This window comes from Grammomys surdaster, unplaced genomic scaffold (genome assembly GCF_004785775.1).
Source record: "Grammomys surdaster isolate TR1022 unplaced genomic scaffold, NIH_TR_1.0 65, whole genome shotgun sequence".
Classification (NCBI taxonomy): Eukaryota; Metazoa; Chordata; class Mammalia; order Rodentia; family Muridae; genus Grammomys; species Grammomys surdaster.
In genome coordinates this window covers 18,931,260-18,949,224 of record NW_021604567.1, presented here as the reverse complement: position 1 = coordinate 18,949,224, position 17,965 = coordinate 18,931,260, and the positions used below count along the sequence as shown (strand labels likewise).

At 44.3% G+C, this 17,965-nt stretch overlaps 1 protein-coding gene across 5 annotated transcripts in view; it reads left to right on the top strand.

Annotated features, from left to right (window-relative positions):
• Nucleotides 1-17,965, top strand: part of Dock9 (dedicator of cytokinesis 9) — a 261,623-nt gene that overhangs the window by 154,320 nt on the left and 89,338 nt on the right. For all 5 annotated transcript variants that reach the window (XM_028772087.1, XM_028772069.1, XM_028772053.1 and 2 more), the window contains exons 10-17: nt 3,910-3,984; nt 5,415-5,555; nt 6,878-7,075; nt 7,428-7,550; nt 10,926-11,008; nt 11,537-11,659; nt 17,483-17,562; nt 17,653-17,840. In XM_028772087.1, coding sequence (XP_028627920.1) covers nt 3,910-3,984; nt 5,415-5,555; nt 6,878-7,075; nt 7,428-7,550; nt 10,926-11,008; nt 11,537-11,659; nt 17,483-17,562; nt 17,653-17,840 — 1,011 coding nt within the window. The remainder of the gene's footprint in view (nt 1-3,909; nt 3,985-5,414; nt 5,556-6,877; nt 7,076-7,427; nt 7,551-10,925; nt 11,009-11,536; nt 11,660-17,482; nt 17,563-17,652; nt 17,841-17,965) is intronic.

Here is a 17,965-nt window from a genome sequence, read left to right as displayed (position 1 = left end):
TACATGGTGGCTCATAACCATCCGTGTCTCCAGTTCCAGGGGATCAGACACCATCTTCTGACCTCCATGGGTACCAGGCATATACATGGTGCACAGACCTGCCTACAGGCAAACCACCCATACACATAACAGTTTTTTAAAGAATTATATATTTTAGCCTCAGGGATTTTACTGTTTTATTTCATTTTGTCTAAATGACTCAACAGTTAACAGAGTATTTTTCGTGTGATGTACCTTGAAATAAGTAAAATTGCCCATAGATTTTTTTCACTGTAAATAATTTTGTCGGCTCACAGAAAAATGGAGATACATCACTGTCTCTTCTAGAAACATGAAAATGTCTGTGACTGAGCTTAACATTTACTGCGTGGGTTAGGAGATTTGTTTGTTTGTTTGTTTGTTTGTTTGTTTTGTTTTTGTTTTTGCTGAGCCCTTCTCTTTGCCATGTGTGCAAGTGACAGCTTCTAGGGAAGGTTTCTCTGCTCCTGTCCGTTTCCCTCACATTTCTCTCTCTCCTGAACCTAAAATAGAAAGCCACTGCCAGGAGGCAGCCATGGCTGTTTGAAGGAAGCCTACAGCCACACTCTGCACTGACTGACCACAGGCTATTTTCAGAGCAGGACTGCATTCTGCCACCCTGAAGTGTGCTCAATTGCATAGTCTTGGGATAACTTTTTTAACAGCTGTACTTTTGTGGGTACTTTGGCTGTGAAATTACATATCATAAGTATCTTTACTAAACGTTGATTAAGACTTTACTTTTATGCTTCCTGTCAGGAAAACTGCCCATGTTGGGTAAAGACATTAATCTTTTATCTTCGTGACCGTCCTCCTCTTCCTGAGAACTCCAGTGGTAACTGACTCTGATTTCCCTTGCACCACACTGGGCACAGAGAGAATGTGTATGTGCACGTGCAAGGCTTTTAGCTACTTCCTAAAAGTGTGCTTGTGATTTGCCGGTTACTCTGGCAGTTTTTCTACCACTTAAATGTATTTCACAGGTGTCTCTGTATTGGCAGAGTGGGCAGTCTCTCTGCAGACAGAGCACACAGCAGTCAAGGATGTAATAGTTCATAGTGTGTGCATTATTCAGCCATGCCGCTGTTAGGAACACTTAGGTGACTTTCCTTTTCCAGCCTGTGTAAATTGTGTGGTGAGCGTTATGACGTGTAGTCTGTGAATTCCTATTTCAGGAGGACCTTCCCAAGCTGGGATTTCTAGACCAAAGTGTATTGTGTTTTCGATGTTTTAGATATTTAGCTAGTTTCTTGGCCTTAAAGAGTATAACATGTCTCTGCCTTATTTCCAAAGTTTTATTTAAAGATTATTTTAGTCTACAACACCTGTTTTCTCCCGCCCACTCTTCATATTTTTTTGTATTCATGTGTTTATTTGCTCTTTGGATTTCTGCTTCATGTTTAACTTACCTATTCATTTTTTCTTTGATTTTTATTATAGTACTTATTTTATTAAATTTATTTTTCCCTTTCTGTCTTGTAGGATAGTTAAGAATCTGGCACACATGAAAGCATGAGCTTCTATTCAATGTTGAAACTGGAAGGATCACTTAGGCCCCTTGCCTTAGCACCTTGTCTTTGATGAGCAGGGATAACAAAAGTACCAGCCTTTTGAGGGTGTACAATTTCTCAGTTATTATTTTGTGGTAGAGGAGGTACCCGTAATGCATAATATGTGCTGTTACGACAGCCCTAGTGTGTAAATAGGCACTAGGGAGGATATCGAGCAATAGATACTGGCTGTTGCCAACTAAAATCAGCTTTTATAGTTATTAGTATTCCAAGTATTTATTATGTCCTTCGTGAAGCCTTGCTCCCCTGCCCCTCCCCGGCATGTTCTCATTTCCTAGATCCTGTCGTACTTGATATCCTTTGACCACCATGCATAGTGCTTTCTGGTTGTTTGATGCGTGGATCTAAACCTTGAGAGGGATGGGAGGAATTTTAAGAATCCGGTCTTGCTTTTTATCTAGCTTATGGCCCAGCGTCTGTATGAGGCTTTTGCTCCTCAGAATCTGTCTTCTTCCCTAAAAGGACACATTCCCTGGGTGACAGTGGCCATGTTGGGAGGCTTTGTGTCTAATTTGGCTACAGATATGTATTTCTCTTTTTTTATGTATGCATCTTATTTGCTTTCCAGTTCTGAAGACCTCAGAGTAGTCTTGCCTGCTAGTTTCTAGTCTCCTGGCACAGTCAATTTAGATAGCAAGCAGCTTCCAGGAAGACAACAGCGATTGTGTCCAGCATTGAAGGTCCCAGATCACAGTCTTTGCCTTTGTGGAAAGACTCAATTTAGAATTAACATACAGTACTGTATGCCATTCCCAGTCACCATGGCTCCTAGAGAAGCTCCCCACAGTCAACAGTACACTTTTTGGGCTCGATTAAGTAAATTCTCCTTACATGTGGTCCAGTTGTGTGTGTGTGTGTGTGTGTGTGTGTGTGTGTGTGTGTGTGTGTAAAAAGAAGATAGACAAGATAGAGTGAGAGGAAGTACTCTCATACTCTGTATGGAGAGAGCCTGCCTCTACCACCAGGACATATTCTACATGGGAAGCATGGCCAGGAGACACAGAGTCCCCATGACCTCCAAGAGGTCACTCATCAATGCCACCACTATAAACATTGCTGTGGCTAGACCTGTGGCATCACCTTGTACGTTCTTTTTCCTCTGAAGTTAGAAGGCCAGATGGGGAGGCCAGTTGACTCTGAGAGCCCATTATGAATGTTGTTTCATTTACAAGTAGGTTAAATATAGTCATGGAAGTTTGAGTCACAGCCTCAACAACTATTATAACAACTTAGTGACTGGAAAATTAGTAAAATTCTTAGTTTCTCATTGGCTTCAGTTAGAGACACAATAATAGACGTCACTGAGCCATCGACAGAGAAGACACCGTGGCTGTCACTGTCCCATCATCTAGGGATGAGAGGTGACATTTGTCTGTAAGGAAAGTATCATATAATAAGAGGACATTATAGTTTGTATCATCTGTGAAAACGAAGAGCACACTACAGGCAAGATCAGTAAAGAGGTTAAAGGTGACTTGAATCTTATAAATCTAGAAGATTCATACACACACACACACACACACACACACCCTCCAAGTCTAGTGTCTCCATTTCCAACATACCATCGTATGTCTGTGTCCTTCTGTGGCTTCTCCTCTGCCTGTCAACTCATTTCCACTCTCTCTGAGGAATCATATCCCAAGACTTCTATCCTCATCTGCACGCTGATGTTCTCCAAGCCGTTGTCTACTGAGAGGTTCCAGTTGGAAACCTTATAGACACAGCCATTCAAAAAGCGTTTTGTGTTATCAGTGCCAGCGGTGTCTCTCCTACATTACAGCCAGAGCTAACTATGCCACCGTGGTTGGCATGCCGCTGCCTCCCAGAGAGAAGGCCGGGTTATCTCATAGCCTGCATTCATAGAATCTGTATCTTACTTTCTTACTGCTGTGAAGAGATATCACGATCAAGACAAATTGTATAAGAAAGAGTTTGTTAGGGGCTTGCTTACAGCTGCAGAGGGTCAGAACCCCTGCGTGTGTGGTTGGGAGCATGGCAGCAGGCAGGCAGGCCTGGTGCCCAAGCAATAGCTGAGGACTCACATCTTACTCCACATGCTCAAGGCAGAGAGGGAGAAAACTGGCTTAGACTGGTGTGGGCTTTCCAAATTTCAAATCCTACCCCAAGCGCCACAGCTCCTTCAACAATACTTCCCTTCCCGGTTCCACCAACTGGAGATGAAGCATTCGAAGATATGAGCCTCATGGGGGGCCGTTCTTGTTCAAACTGTCACAGGCAGCTTGCAGACATACTCAGTACCTCTGGGAGGTGGAAAACAAAGGACTTTATTAGCTGAAAACTTTATCTGTTTTGTCCACAGAGCACCAGAGAAGCAGAGATTAAACTGAAGAGCGAGAGCAGAGTGAAGCTGTTTTACTTGGACCCAGACACCCAGGTAAGAGCTAATCTAGTATCTAAGACGTGAAAGTCATGGATGTCTAATATTAAGCACTGTTGAATACTGAGAGCAGTGTGTAGCCAGCTTCCAGATAGGCTCCAGCCTGGGTCTTGTGGTCCACAGTGATCTTCTGTATAAAGTACCCCTGAAAATAACCATTAGAGCATGGCCCACATCACTGCAGACACCTAAGGGCAATACCACTTCTCAACTAGCTTCAGTTCCTGACAGAAGCCTGGAAGTGTGTGTAACCCATATCTGTGTCCCACAAAGTCCAAACATGGTGTGACAAAGATCTTCAGGGCCCAGGGCAGCGAGTGTCACAGAGGTGCCAAGGGACAAGGATCTGCAATACTTCATCCTAAATGCTGTCTCCCCAATTTGTGGTACTTTGAAAAGTACCATTTAGCATTAATAATAACCATTTTTCATGTTTCTTCATTGACTTCCTGTTTGTACACTGTTTACTGTAGTAATGTGCACATAGCACAAACCTTATAATTTTAGCCATTTGAAAAATAGAATTCTAATTTAAAACAAACCAATTCGGTGGTATTAAATATGTTCTCTGCAACCGTTGCACCATCTGTTTCCAGAACAGTTGAATGCTTTCATCTTTCCAAAGTGAAACTCTTTTAAATAGCAGTCCCTCATGCCTGGTCATCCTTAAGCCCCCAGTGACCTCCTTCTGCCTTTAGTCTTTATGAATTAACTGTTTTAGCAAACTCATCAATGTGGGGTCATGCAGAGCCTGTCTTTTGTGTCTTCTTTTACTTAGCATGTTTCCAAGGACCATCTCTGGTTTATTTATTGGTTGATTGTTACTATGTGATAGCCAGTGCATGTGCTATGAAACCTCAGCTACATGTGGAGGTCAGAGGGCAACTTCAGATGTTGGTTCTCTCCTTCCACACTCGGGGCCGCAGGCTCGTATGGCACACAGTCTACCCAATCCACATTTCCTTTCATTTTTAAGACCACATCTCACTATATATCGCAGGCTGTCCTCAAATTCACTCTGTAGACTTGGTTGGTCTCAAACTCACAGAGAGCTGCCTGCTTCTGCCTCTCTAGTTCTGAGTTTACAAGTATGTGCCACCAGGCCCAGCCCTGAATTTCTTTTTTATTACTGAGTGTTCATGTCTGTATTTATACATGCATGTGTGTATGTACAGGGTGTTTAGGTTGTTTATAATGTTAATCCCTGCATAATTATCCACCAAGCAGATATATCCTCACATATGTGACTTATGATTAACAGCATATGTCTGTTAAATATGTCTACTAAATACTGAACAAAGTCACAGCACTAGTGTGGATGTTTATACAGCTTGTCCAGGTTTTAGGCAGTTTTGTGTGAGAACATTCATGCTGGGATTTTTAATGGGAGCACCATGTTTTTATATATCCACATTTTCTTTTTAAAGAAACTTGACTTCTCATCTGCTGAACCAGAAGTGAAGCCATTTGAAGAAAAGTTTGGGAAAAGGATTCTTGTCAAGTGCAATGACTTGTCCTTTAATCTGCAGTGCTGTGTCGCAGAGAACGAGGAAGGACCCACGACAAACGTAAATTTCCTTTTTAGAAGGGCAGGCCTTAAAAAAGAAGAAGTCACCCTAAAGCATGCAGGGATCAGAGTCTCCCCTGCCTGCAGCACTGTGTCTTAGAGAAGAGACTGTCAGAGACAAAGTCCTCCTCCTGGTCAAGTCTGTAGTCCAGGCTGGACTGACAGCCCAGTTGGGTAGGTCAGTTCCCTGGCCCTGGCCAAGGGAGCCGGAGACAGGCTCACCTTAAGCCACACTGAAGAGATAGGTGGAATCATCAGCTCTCTAATATCACTGTATTCTTTCTCCTTTCCAGAATTGTCACCTCCCAGCAGTCCCTACATAAGCCAATCATCCGTGAGGTTCTGCTGGATATGCACACACACATGCACACATGCACACACAGAGGAACACACACAGGCACGCACACACACATACACACACACATAGAGGAACACACAGAGGCATGCACATGCACACACACACATGCACACACACTCGCACACACATGCACACACACTCGCACACACATGCACACACACTCACACACACATGCACACACACTCGCACACACATACACACAGGCACACAGAGGAACACACACAGGCATGCACACACGCACACACACACACACACTCGCACACACACCTACCCCACTTTTTCTGTATTTCTTTCAGATGCTATCAGAACCTGAGTGCTTTTCCTGATACTCTGGTCTTTTCAAAAGCCCCCTCCCCACCACGTGGCTGCTTGTCCACCACGGATCTGACCTCCATGCTGGCTTAAAAAGCATGGCTTTTTCCCCTTTTCTCTCCTCCATTCTTCTTCCCTGGGTAGCTGCTGACATCTACAGCTAAATTGCCAAGGGTTTTTTAAAATTTAAACTCTAATAAAAATGTCTTCAAGTTTCAAAATAATTTTTAAAGAATAAATGTTTTCCCTTTTAAATGTTGAACAATTTCAGGTGTCACAGGCTTCTTCTTATATTGTAGCCAGGGTGCACCGGCCTTGCCCAGAGATGTACAGGGCTTACACTGGGGTATGGGTGGAGTAGGGGGTGCTTATAGTCAAGGATAAGATGGCAAGCTTAAGCTTCAAGGAGATAGGAGACCAGCTGTCTTATCTGTAGAGCATGCGTTTAATAGCAAAGCTCATGAAGGGGGAGTACAAGTTTTGTTTCTTAAAATGCTTTATAGCCTAATTCTGTGTGACAGGGAATAAAAGTTTTCATGTCTAGTAATTTTTCAAGTAGACAGTCATAAACAGGGCTCATTGCTTTCCTTATGTAGCAGCATCTGTCCAAACTGTCTTTATGATCGTGGTGTTTTATTGATGTTACTGTTTAGGTCGAGCCTTTCTTTGTCACCCTGTCCCTGTTCGACATAAAATACAACCGGAAGATTTCTGCTGACTTCCACGTGGACCTGAACCACTTCTCAGTGCGGCAGATGCTGGTCCCCCCATCCCCAGCTCTGATGAACGGTGGCCAGAGCCCACCTGCCTTCCAGGATGCCCTTCATGCAGCCATGCAGTATCCGAAGCAGGTGGGGAACGTTCACACCACGCAGACTCCTCTTGCTACATATGAAACATGCTCAGTGAGGCCTTCCCATGCACCAGTGGGCAGTTTTGGTTGTTGATTATAGGGCAGGGTATGTAATTATGGAGGGAAAGCAAACAGAGGGAGAAGTGGTCTGGCTGTCACTCATTTCCATAAGCCTTCTCCTGTTCGCCTTCCCTACCGAGCAGATATGGACTGAGGAGCCCCTGAGGCCTTCAGTCTTGGTCTCCTTGCTGGTTGGACTGTCACACTGTCCTCTGCTTCTTTGGTGGTGAGTGGACTTCTCTCATTCAACTGTGAATTCTCCTGACTGAAGAGAACCATTGTCTCCCCAGGGAATATTTTCAGTCACGTGTCCTCACCCAGACATATTTCTTGTGGCCAGAATTGAGAAGGTCCTCCAAGGAAGCATCACGCACTGTGCTGAGCCGTACATGAAGAGCTCAGACTCCTCTAAGGTATGAGTAGCTTTCATGCTTTGGGATTACTTAAGAGTAACAAGCTAAGGAACTGCTCTCATGCCACATTACAAACCTAGGAGGTCAGAGGTAAACCACACTTGATAGTCTAAAGCACATATCTGGGTTGGGGAGATGGCTCTGACACTAAGGCCCTTACCTGCAAGTGTGAGGACTGGGGTTCTAATCCCCAGCACCCACATCTGTCTTGTCTCTAGTCCCAGAACTCATGAAACAGAGAGCGAACCCCCAAGGTAAGCTGGCTAGCTACACTGACTAGAATCAGCAGGTTCAAGTGAGAGCTAGCGCTTCAGTAGACAATGTGGCAAGCCATCAGTGAAGATGCCTGACTCAACTTCAGTCCTCCACAAACATGCACACACATGTACTGTCTTTACATACTCATGCAGACATGCACACACATGTACACAATCTTTATGACACATGTACAGACATGCACACACATGTACATAATCTTTTCACACTCATGCAGACATGCACATACATGTACATAATCTCTGCACACATGCAGACATGCATACACATGTATGCAGTCTTTATGTACATGTTCAGACATGTACAGTCTTTACATACTCATGCAGACATGCACACACATGTATACAATCTTTACATACACATGCAGACATACATCAGGCATGAAGCATATCACACATGAAAAAAATGAATATTAAAACATAGAGGTCAGTTACACATATTTATTGTCCATTTTGATTTTACATACCTGGTTTATTTTTGTCCATGTAGCAGAGCCCAGGTATCAGCACATGCCAAGCATATGTTCTGTCTTTGCTAAGTTCCAGTTCCTGTGTGTCCAGTTCTTACTTAAAGTGTTCTCCTAACCACTGAGCCATCTCTCCAGCCCTCACTGAAAGAGTTCTCACCTGTAAATAGAACACATCATTTGCTATTGTGTTCTGACAAATCAGTTTCTCAAAGGAACTATTGGTTTGATACTAAAGTCTGTCTCATTTAAGAGCACATGTGTTGAAGTCAACCATTGTTGATGTGCCCCTTGGGTTCTGGAGCCGTATTGTAACCCCCATTATAGAATTACTAAGTATCAGAAGTTACTGACTCTAGAAACTTAGAAAATAGAGACCTACACATCTTTAGTTGTTTTTTGTTCCATGGTTGGATTGGCCAAGGATGTTGACCATGGCTTTATCACAACTGTTCTTTTGCATTAGACTGAGCTGTTAAGTGTTGCCACCCTTGCCGGTTTTAGCTTTTCAAGGGTGTTAGTTTGGTTTGATATTAAGCGGTCATTTGAGTGAGGGCCTCGGTGCATGAAGAGGGGCTGGTCAGCCGAAACATTGTGAGTGGGCATGTCAGAGCTCGAACAGAGGTTTGCCAAGTTGGCTCAGAGATTCGAAAACTTCATTCCTATGACCACCTATATATGCTAGTCACAGCCGCCAGGATGGATAGAATAGTTGTGAAAGAACACGTTCATGGATTAAGAAGGCCTGAGCGCTGAGTGCCAGCATAGCTAGGGTATTTCTGACGCTTCTCACCTCTCTGGCCCCAGTGTCCCACGTGTGACCACAGTATAATGTTGCCCAGCCTGCCTTCCTCACAGGACCAGGGTTAGGATCACACAGGCGTAGAGCAGGCAGTGCTGAGAAACCACACATCCTGTGAAATATTCCTGAGTTTACCTCCAGTCCAGTAAAAGCCCATTTACCAGGCATCTTCGAATGCTAAGCTTTTTTGGCTGATAAAAGTTGAGTAGAATATGTTTCCTGGAGAGAAGCCATCTTAGTATTTCAAGCCCAGTGTGAAAAACGTTGGCTAAGAAGGTCTTTTAAGCCTTTTATTTTGGTAAATCGGCAGTGACCTCAGACAAGGCTGTGCTGACAGAGCGTACTTCCAAGGCGCATATGCATCCATGTTGCGTCTTCTACCTGCATGAGCTGAAGTCTAGCAGCCCTTGTCAGTGCAGAGCAAAGGCATCACAGAGGGCCAGCCTTTCCTCTGCCTGGTTCCCAGCATTCCCCATGCCTCCACAGGGTCTCATTAAATCAAGCCTTAAGGCTCACCCATCTCATACCTGGAGAGCAGTTGTGACAGATTGGCATGATGATATTATCTTGTTCTGCCAATTAAAGCTTTGCCGTCCTTTTATCTGAGCTGTGCACAGTTCACCTGGAACATCACTTGGAACAGATCTTCATTGTGTAGGGTGGGGGACGGCTCCAGAGGAATCTCAGGCATTGAGTTCCTGCTTTCATAAGTATTTTCTATCTGTGCCCTTGATTGGTTCATTCTCCACAGGGAAGACATAAATCTAAACTCTTGTGTGCGGCATTGATTTTACCCTGCCATGTACTTGCTCATGGCTGCTCCAATCTTTTGGGGGAGTTTTTGTGGTGCTTAAGATAAGACCCAGGTCCTTAGGTGTGCTAGGCCACCATTCCGTCCTTAGAGGTTTGTTTGAGACAAGATCTTACTATCCAGCTAAGACTGGCCTTAAACTTGCGATCCTCCTGCCTCTGTCTCCTAGTGCTGGGATTGCAGGTACGCACTACAACGTGTAACTAAAAATCTCGAGTCTGAATGTATTTAATGTAAGCCCTTAGGAGGAAGAATTAGGTGTCTTTGTTCATGGCCCATGTACTTCCCGATCCTGCTGAATCACTCAGGGAGGGATGGATACACACACACACACACACACACACACACGCACACACTTAAGGCATTTGGGTCCCCTCTTGTCTATCATAGATCAAGCGTGGAGCAACTCATTGCTGATAGACCTGCTCTTCATATGTGTCATCAGCCAAAAGCCAATATGTTTGATCAGTGTTCTGTCAACCCAGAACAAACCAGAATTGATCATGAGGCAGTGATAGTGTTTATGAAGGAAAAGTGCAACAATTGAAGGCCCATGTCTGATTAAAGCTGGTACCTAATTATGCCTTCATAGTGCATGTCTCTCAGGTTGTGGTGCGTGTCAGGAGATGGGAAAGCTTAGTATGTTCATTAGTGCTTTCCTTAAATTCTGATAAACAGATATTTTGGCATGGATATCTCAGTGGCTTATAATTGGCCCTTAGTCAAAAAGGAGTAAAATCTGTCAGAGGAAGGATACTGGCCAGAAAGTAGCCTGATTGTTGTTTGCAAAGACCGAAAGGATATATATGCTTCTTGGAAATAATACTCTGTAATACTGAGAATCACTGCCAGGAGCTATGCTAAATAAAGAAGTTTGTACTGGGTTTGAATCCAGCCATATCAGTGCTGTAAGCAGGGCCAGGTGGTATGGTGCGGGCTTCTTTAATGATCACGTGGTAGCTGCTCTGGTCGCAATTCTCCCGTGGCTGAGCATTTCAAGGCTGTTCTGGTATGTTCCAGGTTGCTCAGAAGGTGCTGAAGAATGCCAAACAGGCATGCCAAAGACTAGGACAGTACAGAATGCCATTTGCTTGGGCAGCAAGGTAAGGGAGAATGCCTTTTACAACTGGGATGGACCGGTGGACAGATAGACCAACAGACAAGTAATCTTACCTATTGAGTTGATTATCCTAAGTCAGAGATTCAAATTGGTGAGATTAAAAGTAAATAATCACCAGTTCTGAACATGCAGTTAGCAAAGGCCTGGAGAGGAGAGGGCTCCAGCAGAGCAGACAGGAGGTTTGTCCTGAGAGAGCCCAGGCCCTGGCCGTGTGCCTCCAGCTCAGATGGTGAAGCTGGGGAGTCCCAGAGGGGCCTCTCTCTGTGTCTCTTCCTGTGTCCCATGTGAATGTGCGTGCTGTTCCCTCGGTACGAGCTTTTGGCTGGAACTGTTTTCTGTGGTAAATTGAGTTAGTTGTGGTCATCTTCATTAATATTACTGCATCGGGGGATAATGAGATTTCTGTTGGCCACAGCCAGTGGAATCGTCATTAGTCTGTGTCCAGAGACTAGAACTGTCCTTATTTTGATCTTTGGAAACCCAGCTCTGAAGTGTTATTTCTCTGTTCCAGGACTTTGTTTAAAGACACATCTGGAAACCTGGACAAAAACGCCAGATTTTCTGCCATCTACCGGCAAGACAGCAATAAGCTTTCAAATGATGACATGCTCAAGCTGCTCGTAGACTTCCGGAAGTGAGTTTTGTGGTGTTGCTTGTCCCTACACCTGAGGAGCTTTGTGGTGGTGGGGAGAGGTGGGGACAGTCATATAAATCACGTCACTTGGGGTTCATGGGGCAGAGGAGGAATGGCTCTGGACAGAGCGTTTCTGCAAGGACAAGCTTAACTTGAATTCTTACTGGATGTGCCTAGCATGGGTTGGGGATGGGGGTAAGCACAGGCCTACTTGAGGGACCCTTGTCAGATGGAAGGTCGCAGCAAAGCCCCCTGCAGGAGGAAATTAGAAGCAGTGTGCTGCCTCAACTTGTCAGGGTGCAGTTACGGGTCCATGGCTTCCTGATTGGGTATTAGGAAGAGGAGGGCAGTCACCAAAGATAAACAGTTGGCGGGTTTCTGACTTGCAAGATTGATTGAAGGCTCTCTTGGTTCTACTACACAAATGTGGGGAAAGATGATAATTTACATAATCCTTACTTTGGTGGCCATTGTTTTAAATGCTTTGTCTATATGCATGGGTATATACATTTCCTGCGGCTTCTGAAACTACAGCAAACCAGGTCACTTAATAATACCAAGAAAGGTGCCCGAAGCTAAAAGCTTAAAGGACTGTTGGTATGACCACATCTCCCAGTCTGCAAGAGATAATCCTTTCTGCCTCTCCCAGCTTCAGGTTTCCTGGCCTCTCCTTGGTTTACAGCAGATCACTTCAGTCTGCCTCTGTCTTCCCGTGGCTATCTTTTCCTGTCTGTCCATCTTATCTGTCACAGGAGTCTCAGAACAGCACACAAAGACACAGGCAGATATTTTCAACCTATCTCTACATGTTAGCTTTCATTTTTATCTTGGTGTGGGGTGTGGCTTTCAAGGAATGGTCTTAGGTCCATTTACCACATCTTACACACATATGTTGTTATGGGTAATGTAGTAATTATTAAAAATGGCTTCTAGTGATGCCAACTATCTAACTGTAGCAGCTCTGCCTAGCTGAGCCACCATGTTTCTCAGCCACGTGCGTGCCACAGCTAGAAATGGCCAGAAAGAAACACCAGCCCTGCCACCCACGAGACGCCAGTGTCAGAGATGGCTCTGTCAATCTTCCACGCTGTCTCCAAAAGGCTGGGCATTGCCTAGACCATCCCACCATCCACGCAGGCCCAGTAGAAAGATGAGACTCTAATGCTTAGAGATTAATCAAAGGCTTATACATTCGGTAATGATCAGTAACAACATACCCATACAATCAGAAGTGTAACCCAATACCAACCTAGATATACCAACTACCTTTGACTGCTACAGACATGTGAACATCCGCCTCCATCTCCTCCCCCCCCCTCTCTCTCTCTTCCCCCGTCCTAGCTCCTCCTCTTCCTTTTCCTTTCCTAACTCCTCCCACTTTAGCTCCTCCTACAGGGTAACAAAGGAGAAATACTGAACATATGGCTCATGATTAGAATTTCGGGTTCCCTGCCTTGTAGGAGTTTGTTCATGGGGAGCCCAGAGCATAGTGACACTGATGTGTAGTATAGTGTGTAAAATTTACCCTTGTGTTATTCAAATGCTGATTTCTCTGCCCTCATGTTTTGTTTCAATCCAGATACAACATTGTAATGTTTACACAAAGACTCTCCTGTCTCAAGTTTATGTAAACAGTTCTTACCATTTATTCTCTGCCTTGTCAATAAACACTGGTCACCCAACAACTGAGCAGAATAGAGAACAGGGCATGATGTCCGCTAACCAGAGGAAGGAGAGAGGGAGAGAAGGAGATTCAGATCAGCTGCAGGATGGAAGATTTGGAGCTATAAAGAAGGGGTCCTGAGAGAGATCATGGAAACCCATAAGATTAACATAGAAAGTAAAGATAGATCATTTAACTGCTCAGCTATTGAGATACAGATTTAAATAAAGTTTGGTTTCTCTGTGTAGTTATTGGGGACTAGCATAAGGTAAAGACTACAGCTGCCAATTTACTTCATTGTTTATGTTTATTTTAAAAATAATTTACAGATGGAGCCCAATGTTGGGTGCCATTTTGTTGAAGTTTGGCCTGGTTCTTTCTCCCAGTCCTAAGCTCCCAGAAATAAGAGTCAGACTCAAAATATATTGACAAATACCTTGGGCATATAGCTAGGCTCTGTTCTTGACTAGATCATAACTAAAATATCCCATTTATTTTAACCTACATTCTGCCACATGGCTGGCTAGCTGTGCTCAGGTACCCTGCATCTGTCTCCTCACATCTTCCCAGGCTGAACTCCTGTGCCTGACTCTATCCCAGAATCCTTTCTGCCTCTCGGATGTCCCATCTCTATTTCCTGCCTAAGCCACAGGCCATTGGCTTTTTAAATTGACAGGTGTCAATGTCTGTATTATACATCCGTACAATACAGAAGGTAATCTCTCTGCATTGATGGTTTGTTCTCAAAGGCCACTTAGTTATAGACAGGCTCTGCCCACAGTGTGAGCAGAAGGGGAACATAGTTATATCTCAAAGCACAGTGTTATCTTGGTTATACAATGGGTGGATGAGCATTGGATTTGGATAGGCAAGCTTCAAGCAGCCCTTCTCAGAAGTCATCCCCACATATAGTTGGGGCAAGAACTAATGATATAGGACAGAGAAATCTCCTTTGAAGATTGTTGAACTAAAATTTGATCATTTGAAGTCTGCCCCTGAAGGAAATCTATTGAAAAAAAAAAAAGGTGAAGAGCCATTCACTCCTGGATAGTGACCCTAGGAGGTGGTGAAGCTCACCCCTCTTAGGTGCCTACATTTGAAAGTATTGTTCATAATAAACTGTTTCTGAGTCATTAGAGAAAATAATTCAGCCTCAGCTTTAGCCTCACAGCCTTGGCTGGGGTTTGCTCCTCGTTGCATGGGATGCTGTAGTGTTAAGTTGTTCACGTGAAGAGGTACATGCTGGCCCTGTGCACCCAGAGAATTTATATTTGCATAAAATTCACACACCGCTGGGCAATGGTGGCACACGCCTTTAATCCCAGCACTTGGGAGGCAGAGACAGGCGGATTTCTGAGTTTGAGGCCAGCCTGGTCTACAGAGTGAGTTCCAGGACAGCCAGGGCTACACAGAGAAACCCTGTCTCAAAAAAATAAAAAATAAAATAAAATAAAATTCACACACCTGAGGATTGATTTCCCCCGAACAGTTTTTGTGGGGTGTCACTGAGGCGGTGTACGGTGGTGAGGATCATGGGAGAGTTGCTGACCCCATTGGTGGACACTCGACTCCTGTCTCACAGTGGGCACAGAGGCACAGTGCAGGGTAAGGCTGAGCTTTCCTGCAGTTCTTGTGGTCAGAACCTTTTCAACTGAAAGCCAGGGGTGTGGGGATAGTGCCTTCCTGATAGATTCCTCTCTGGGGACCCAGGAGATGTTGTAGTCAGGTACAAACAGAAGGAAAGTCGGAATGAGAGTCCCTGACATGATTGTGGGATATATCACCCCAAGATGGTATTCCATTCACATAGTCTTTGATCATAGTGGAGGAAGAACTTAGAGTTTTCAATGATATTCTAGGGCTGGAGACACGGCTCAGCAGTTAAGAGCACTGGCTGTTCTTCCAGAGGTCCTGAGTTCAATTCTCAGCAACCACATGATGGCTGACAACCTTCTGTAATAGTATCGGATGTCCTCTTCTGGTGTGTCTGAAGAGAAGGACAATGTACTCACATACATAAAATAAATAAACCTTTAAAAAATATTAAGTGATGTTCTAATTCAGGTGAACAAGTTTTCTGAGACAGGCTGCTAAAGGGTTCCCTGTGAGGCCACTCACTGGGTAATTGTAGTGGCAGAAGAGTCTTAAAGCTGGAGGTTGGAACATTTTGAAATTGGGAATACGGCCAAATGTTGAATCTGCTGCCTCCTGATATGTTAATAATATGTTTAATAAAGAGCCGTCTTCCTTAGATTTACCTTATCCTATCCTGAGGGAAGCACACAGCAATCACCTTAGATTATTCACCTGTCCTAACCCAGCATTCTGTGTGTGTGTGTGTGGGGGGGTGTTGAGGGGAGATCTGTCTTCAGCACCCTAGGTGAGACTCCTATCCACACTGAAACACTAGGGGCCTTACCTCCCCAGGTCTGTGTTTGGGCATCATTTGCTGAAGCCACCTTAGCTACAAAGAAGGGATCAATCATATTATTGTTTATCTTAAAAAGTAGTCTTATAAAAAAAAATCTTAATCACAAATCTAAAGTGTTATATAAAAAACAGGAAACCTAGGGCAAAAACGAATACAAGAAATCAATCATCTTGATCACCAGCCCAGCCTTAGCAAGAAAGGCAAGTCAGCTGGTACTAGTTGGGCTGCCGCTGTTCTTGTTCCCTGACCTCAGAAAAATCCCTGTCTCAGTTATGAATTGTGTGCCTTCCTGAACTTTAAATTGTTCCCCAGGATCTTCTCCATCAGGGCCACTAACAAAAACATCCGCACCTAACTTCACTAGCAACTACATCTCCGAATTCTGTCTGAGGGTGGATGATAATCACCATGACCAAAAACAACCCAGAGAGGGAAGGATTTATTTGGCTTACACTTCTGTGTCACAGTCCATTGAGGCAAACCGAGGCAGGAGCTGCGGCACATGCCACAAATGAATTCTGCTTACTGGCTCCTTCCTCATGGCTTGCTCAGTTTGCTTTCTTATAGAGCCCAGGACCTCCTGCCCAGGGGTGGCAACACCCAGTGTGCTCTCATAGCAATCATGAATCAAGGAAACTTCTCAGCCTTGCTGACGGGCCAGTCTGATGGAGGCGTGTTCCCAGTTGGGGTTCCCTCTTCCCAGATCACCTTAGATTTTATCAAATTGACAGAACCGACCAGCACATCCACTGATCTTCGTCCCTTGGTAATGCTGCGAAAAACATGACTAAGCAGGAGGCTTATGAAGAGCATGCACCACATTCTGTTTTCCAGCAACAAACCATGTCATGTTGACCTGATCACCTCGAGCACATCTCTTTTAAATTGGTTTGCTAAGCCGGTGCCACAGAGTATGTTTGCCAAGGTTACATGTGACATCCCGTGAATGAGTCAGGGGTGCCTGTGCATGAGCGGGCAGCTGTTGGACTGTTGGAGTGACTAGTCAGGAAGGGTAACGAATGAGCTAGTGTCCATGTGGAAATGGAGAACTTAAGAACCCAGGCTTGGCAGTATTCTGTGGATACTCAGAAGGTTATGATCAGTGACGGTGCTGATTAAATGCCACCATGACATGAAGCTCTTAGAAAGAACAGAGACATTTGATGTTAGAACCTGGATTCGGGAGGATTTGGGTCAACTACTACAAATGGCTCAAACATAAAAAGATGAAGTTTTATCAGGTCACAAATAAGTCCTGTTCTGAGGTCCCAAAGTATAAAGCGCATATTATTTTCCCAGAGGATCTGTGATTGATTCCTAGCACTTAGCATCAAGCAGGGTCACAACCACCTGTAACTCAGGTTCCAGGGTATCCGATGCCTCCAGCCTCCAAGGGCACCTGCATTCACATGCACATACCCTCCCCCATACCCATATGCACATGACTCAAAAAAAATCTTAAAAAGAAAAGAAGGTGTGGTAGCTGTAGGTAATCGGAAGAGGAGCATTCTTGGACCCTTGATGAGTAAATACTTGGGAGAAGGGGCTTTTCCATCTATGAGGAAGAGGAGCATGTTGTCAGAAAGGCTGTGCTGGTTTCTTTGACAACGGTGCCAGGTCTTACCAGGAACAATGTATCGTTATGCCCTTTTTCTGGGAATGTCACTTGAGAATTTAGACTTCACAGTTAACCTCCCTCGTCATATTTGTTTTCCTCCTTTGTTTGCAGACCTGAGAAGATGGCCAAACTCCCAGTGATTTTAGGCAACCTAGACATTACGATTGACAACGTTTCCTGTGACTTCCCTAGTAAGTGTCCTGTCCTGTGTAGTAAGCAGCCTACATTTTTATTTAGTTGGATTTTCCTCTGGGTCTGAGTTATTTGGAATTTCTTTCCAGATTATCTAAATTCATCATACATTCCCATGAGGCAGTTTGAAAGCTGCAGTAAATCTCCAATCACTTTTGAAGTAGAGGAGTTTGTGCCCTGCATACCCAAGCACACCCAGCCTTACACGGTCTACAGCAATCACCTTTATGTTTATCCAAAGTACTTGAAATATGACAGCCAGAAGTCATTTGCCAAGGTAAGTGCTCAGACTTGCAAGTCTCCTTTATGGCTTAGCTCTTGTGCTCTTTTATAAATGTGTGTGTGTGTGTGTGTGTGTGTGTGTGTGGTTATAGTTATAAATGTACATATACACTGGGCTTT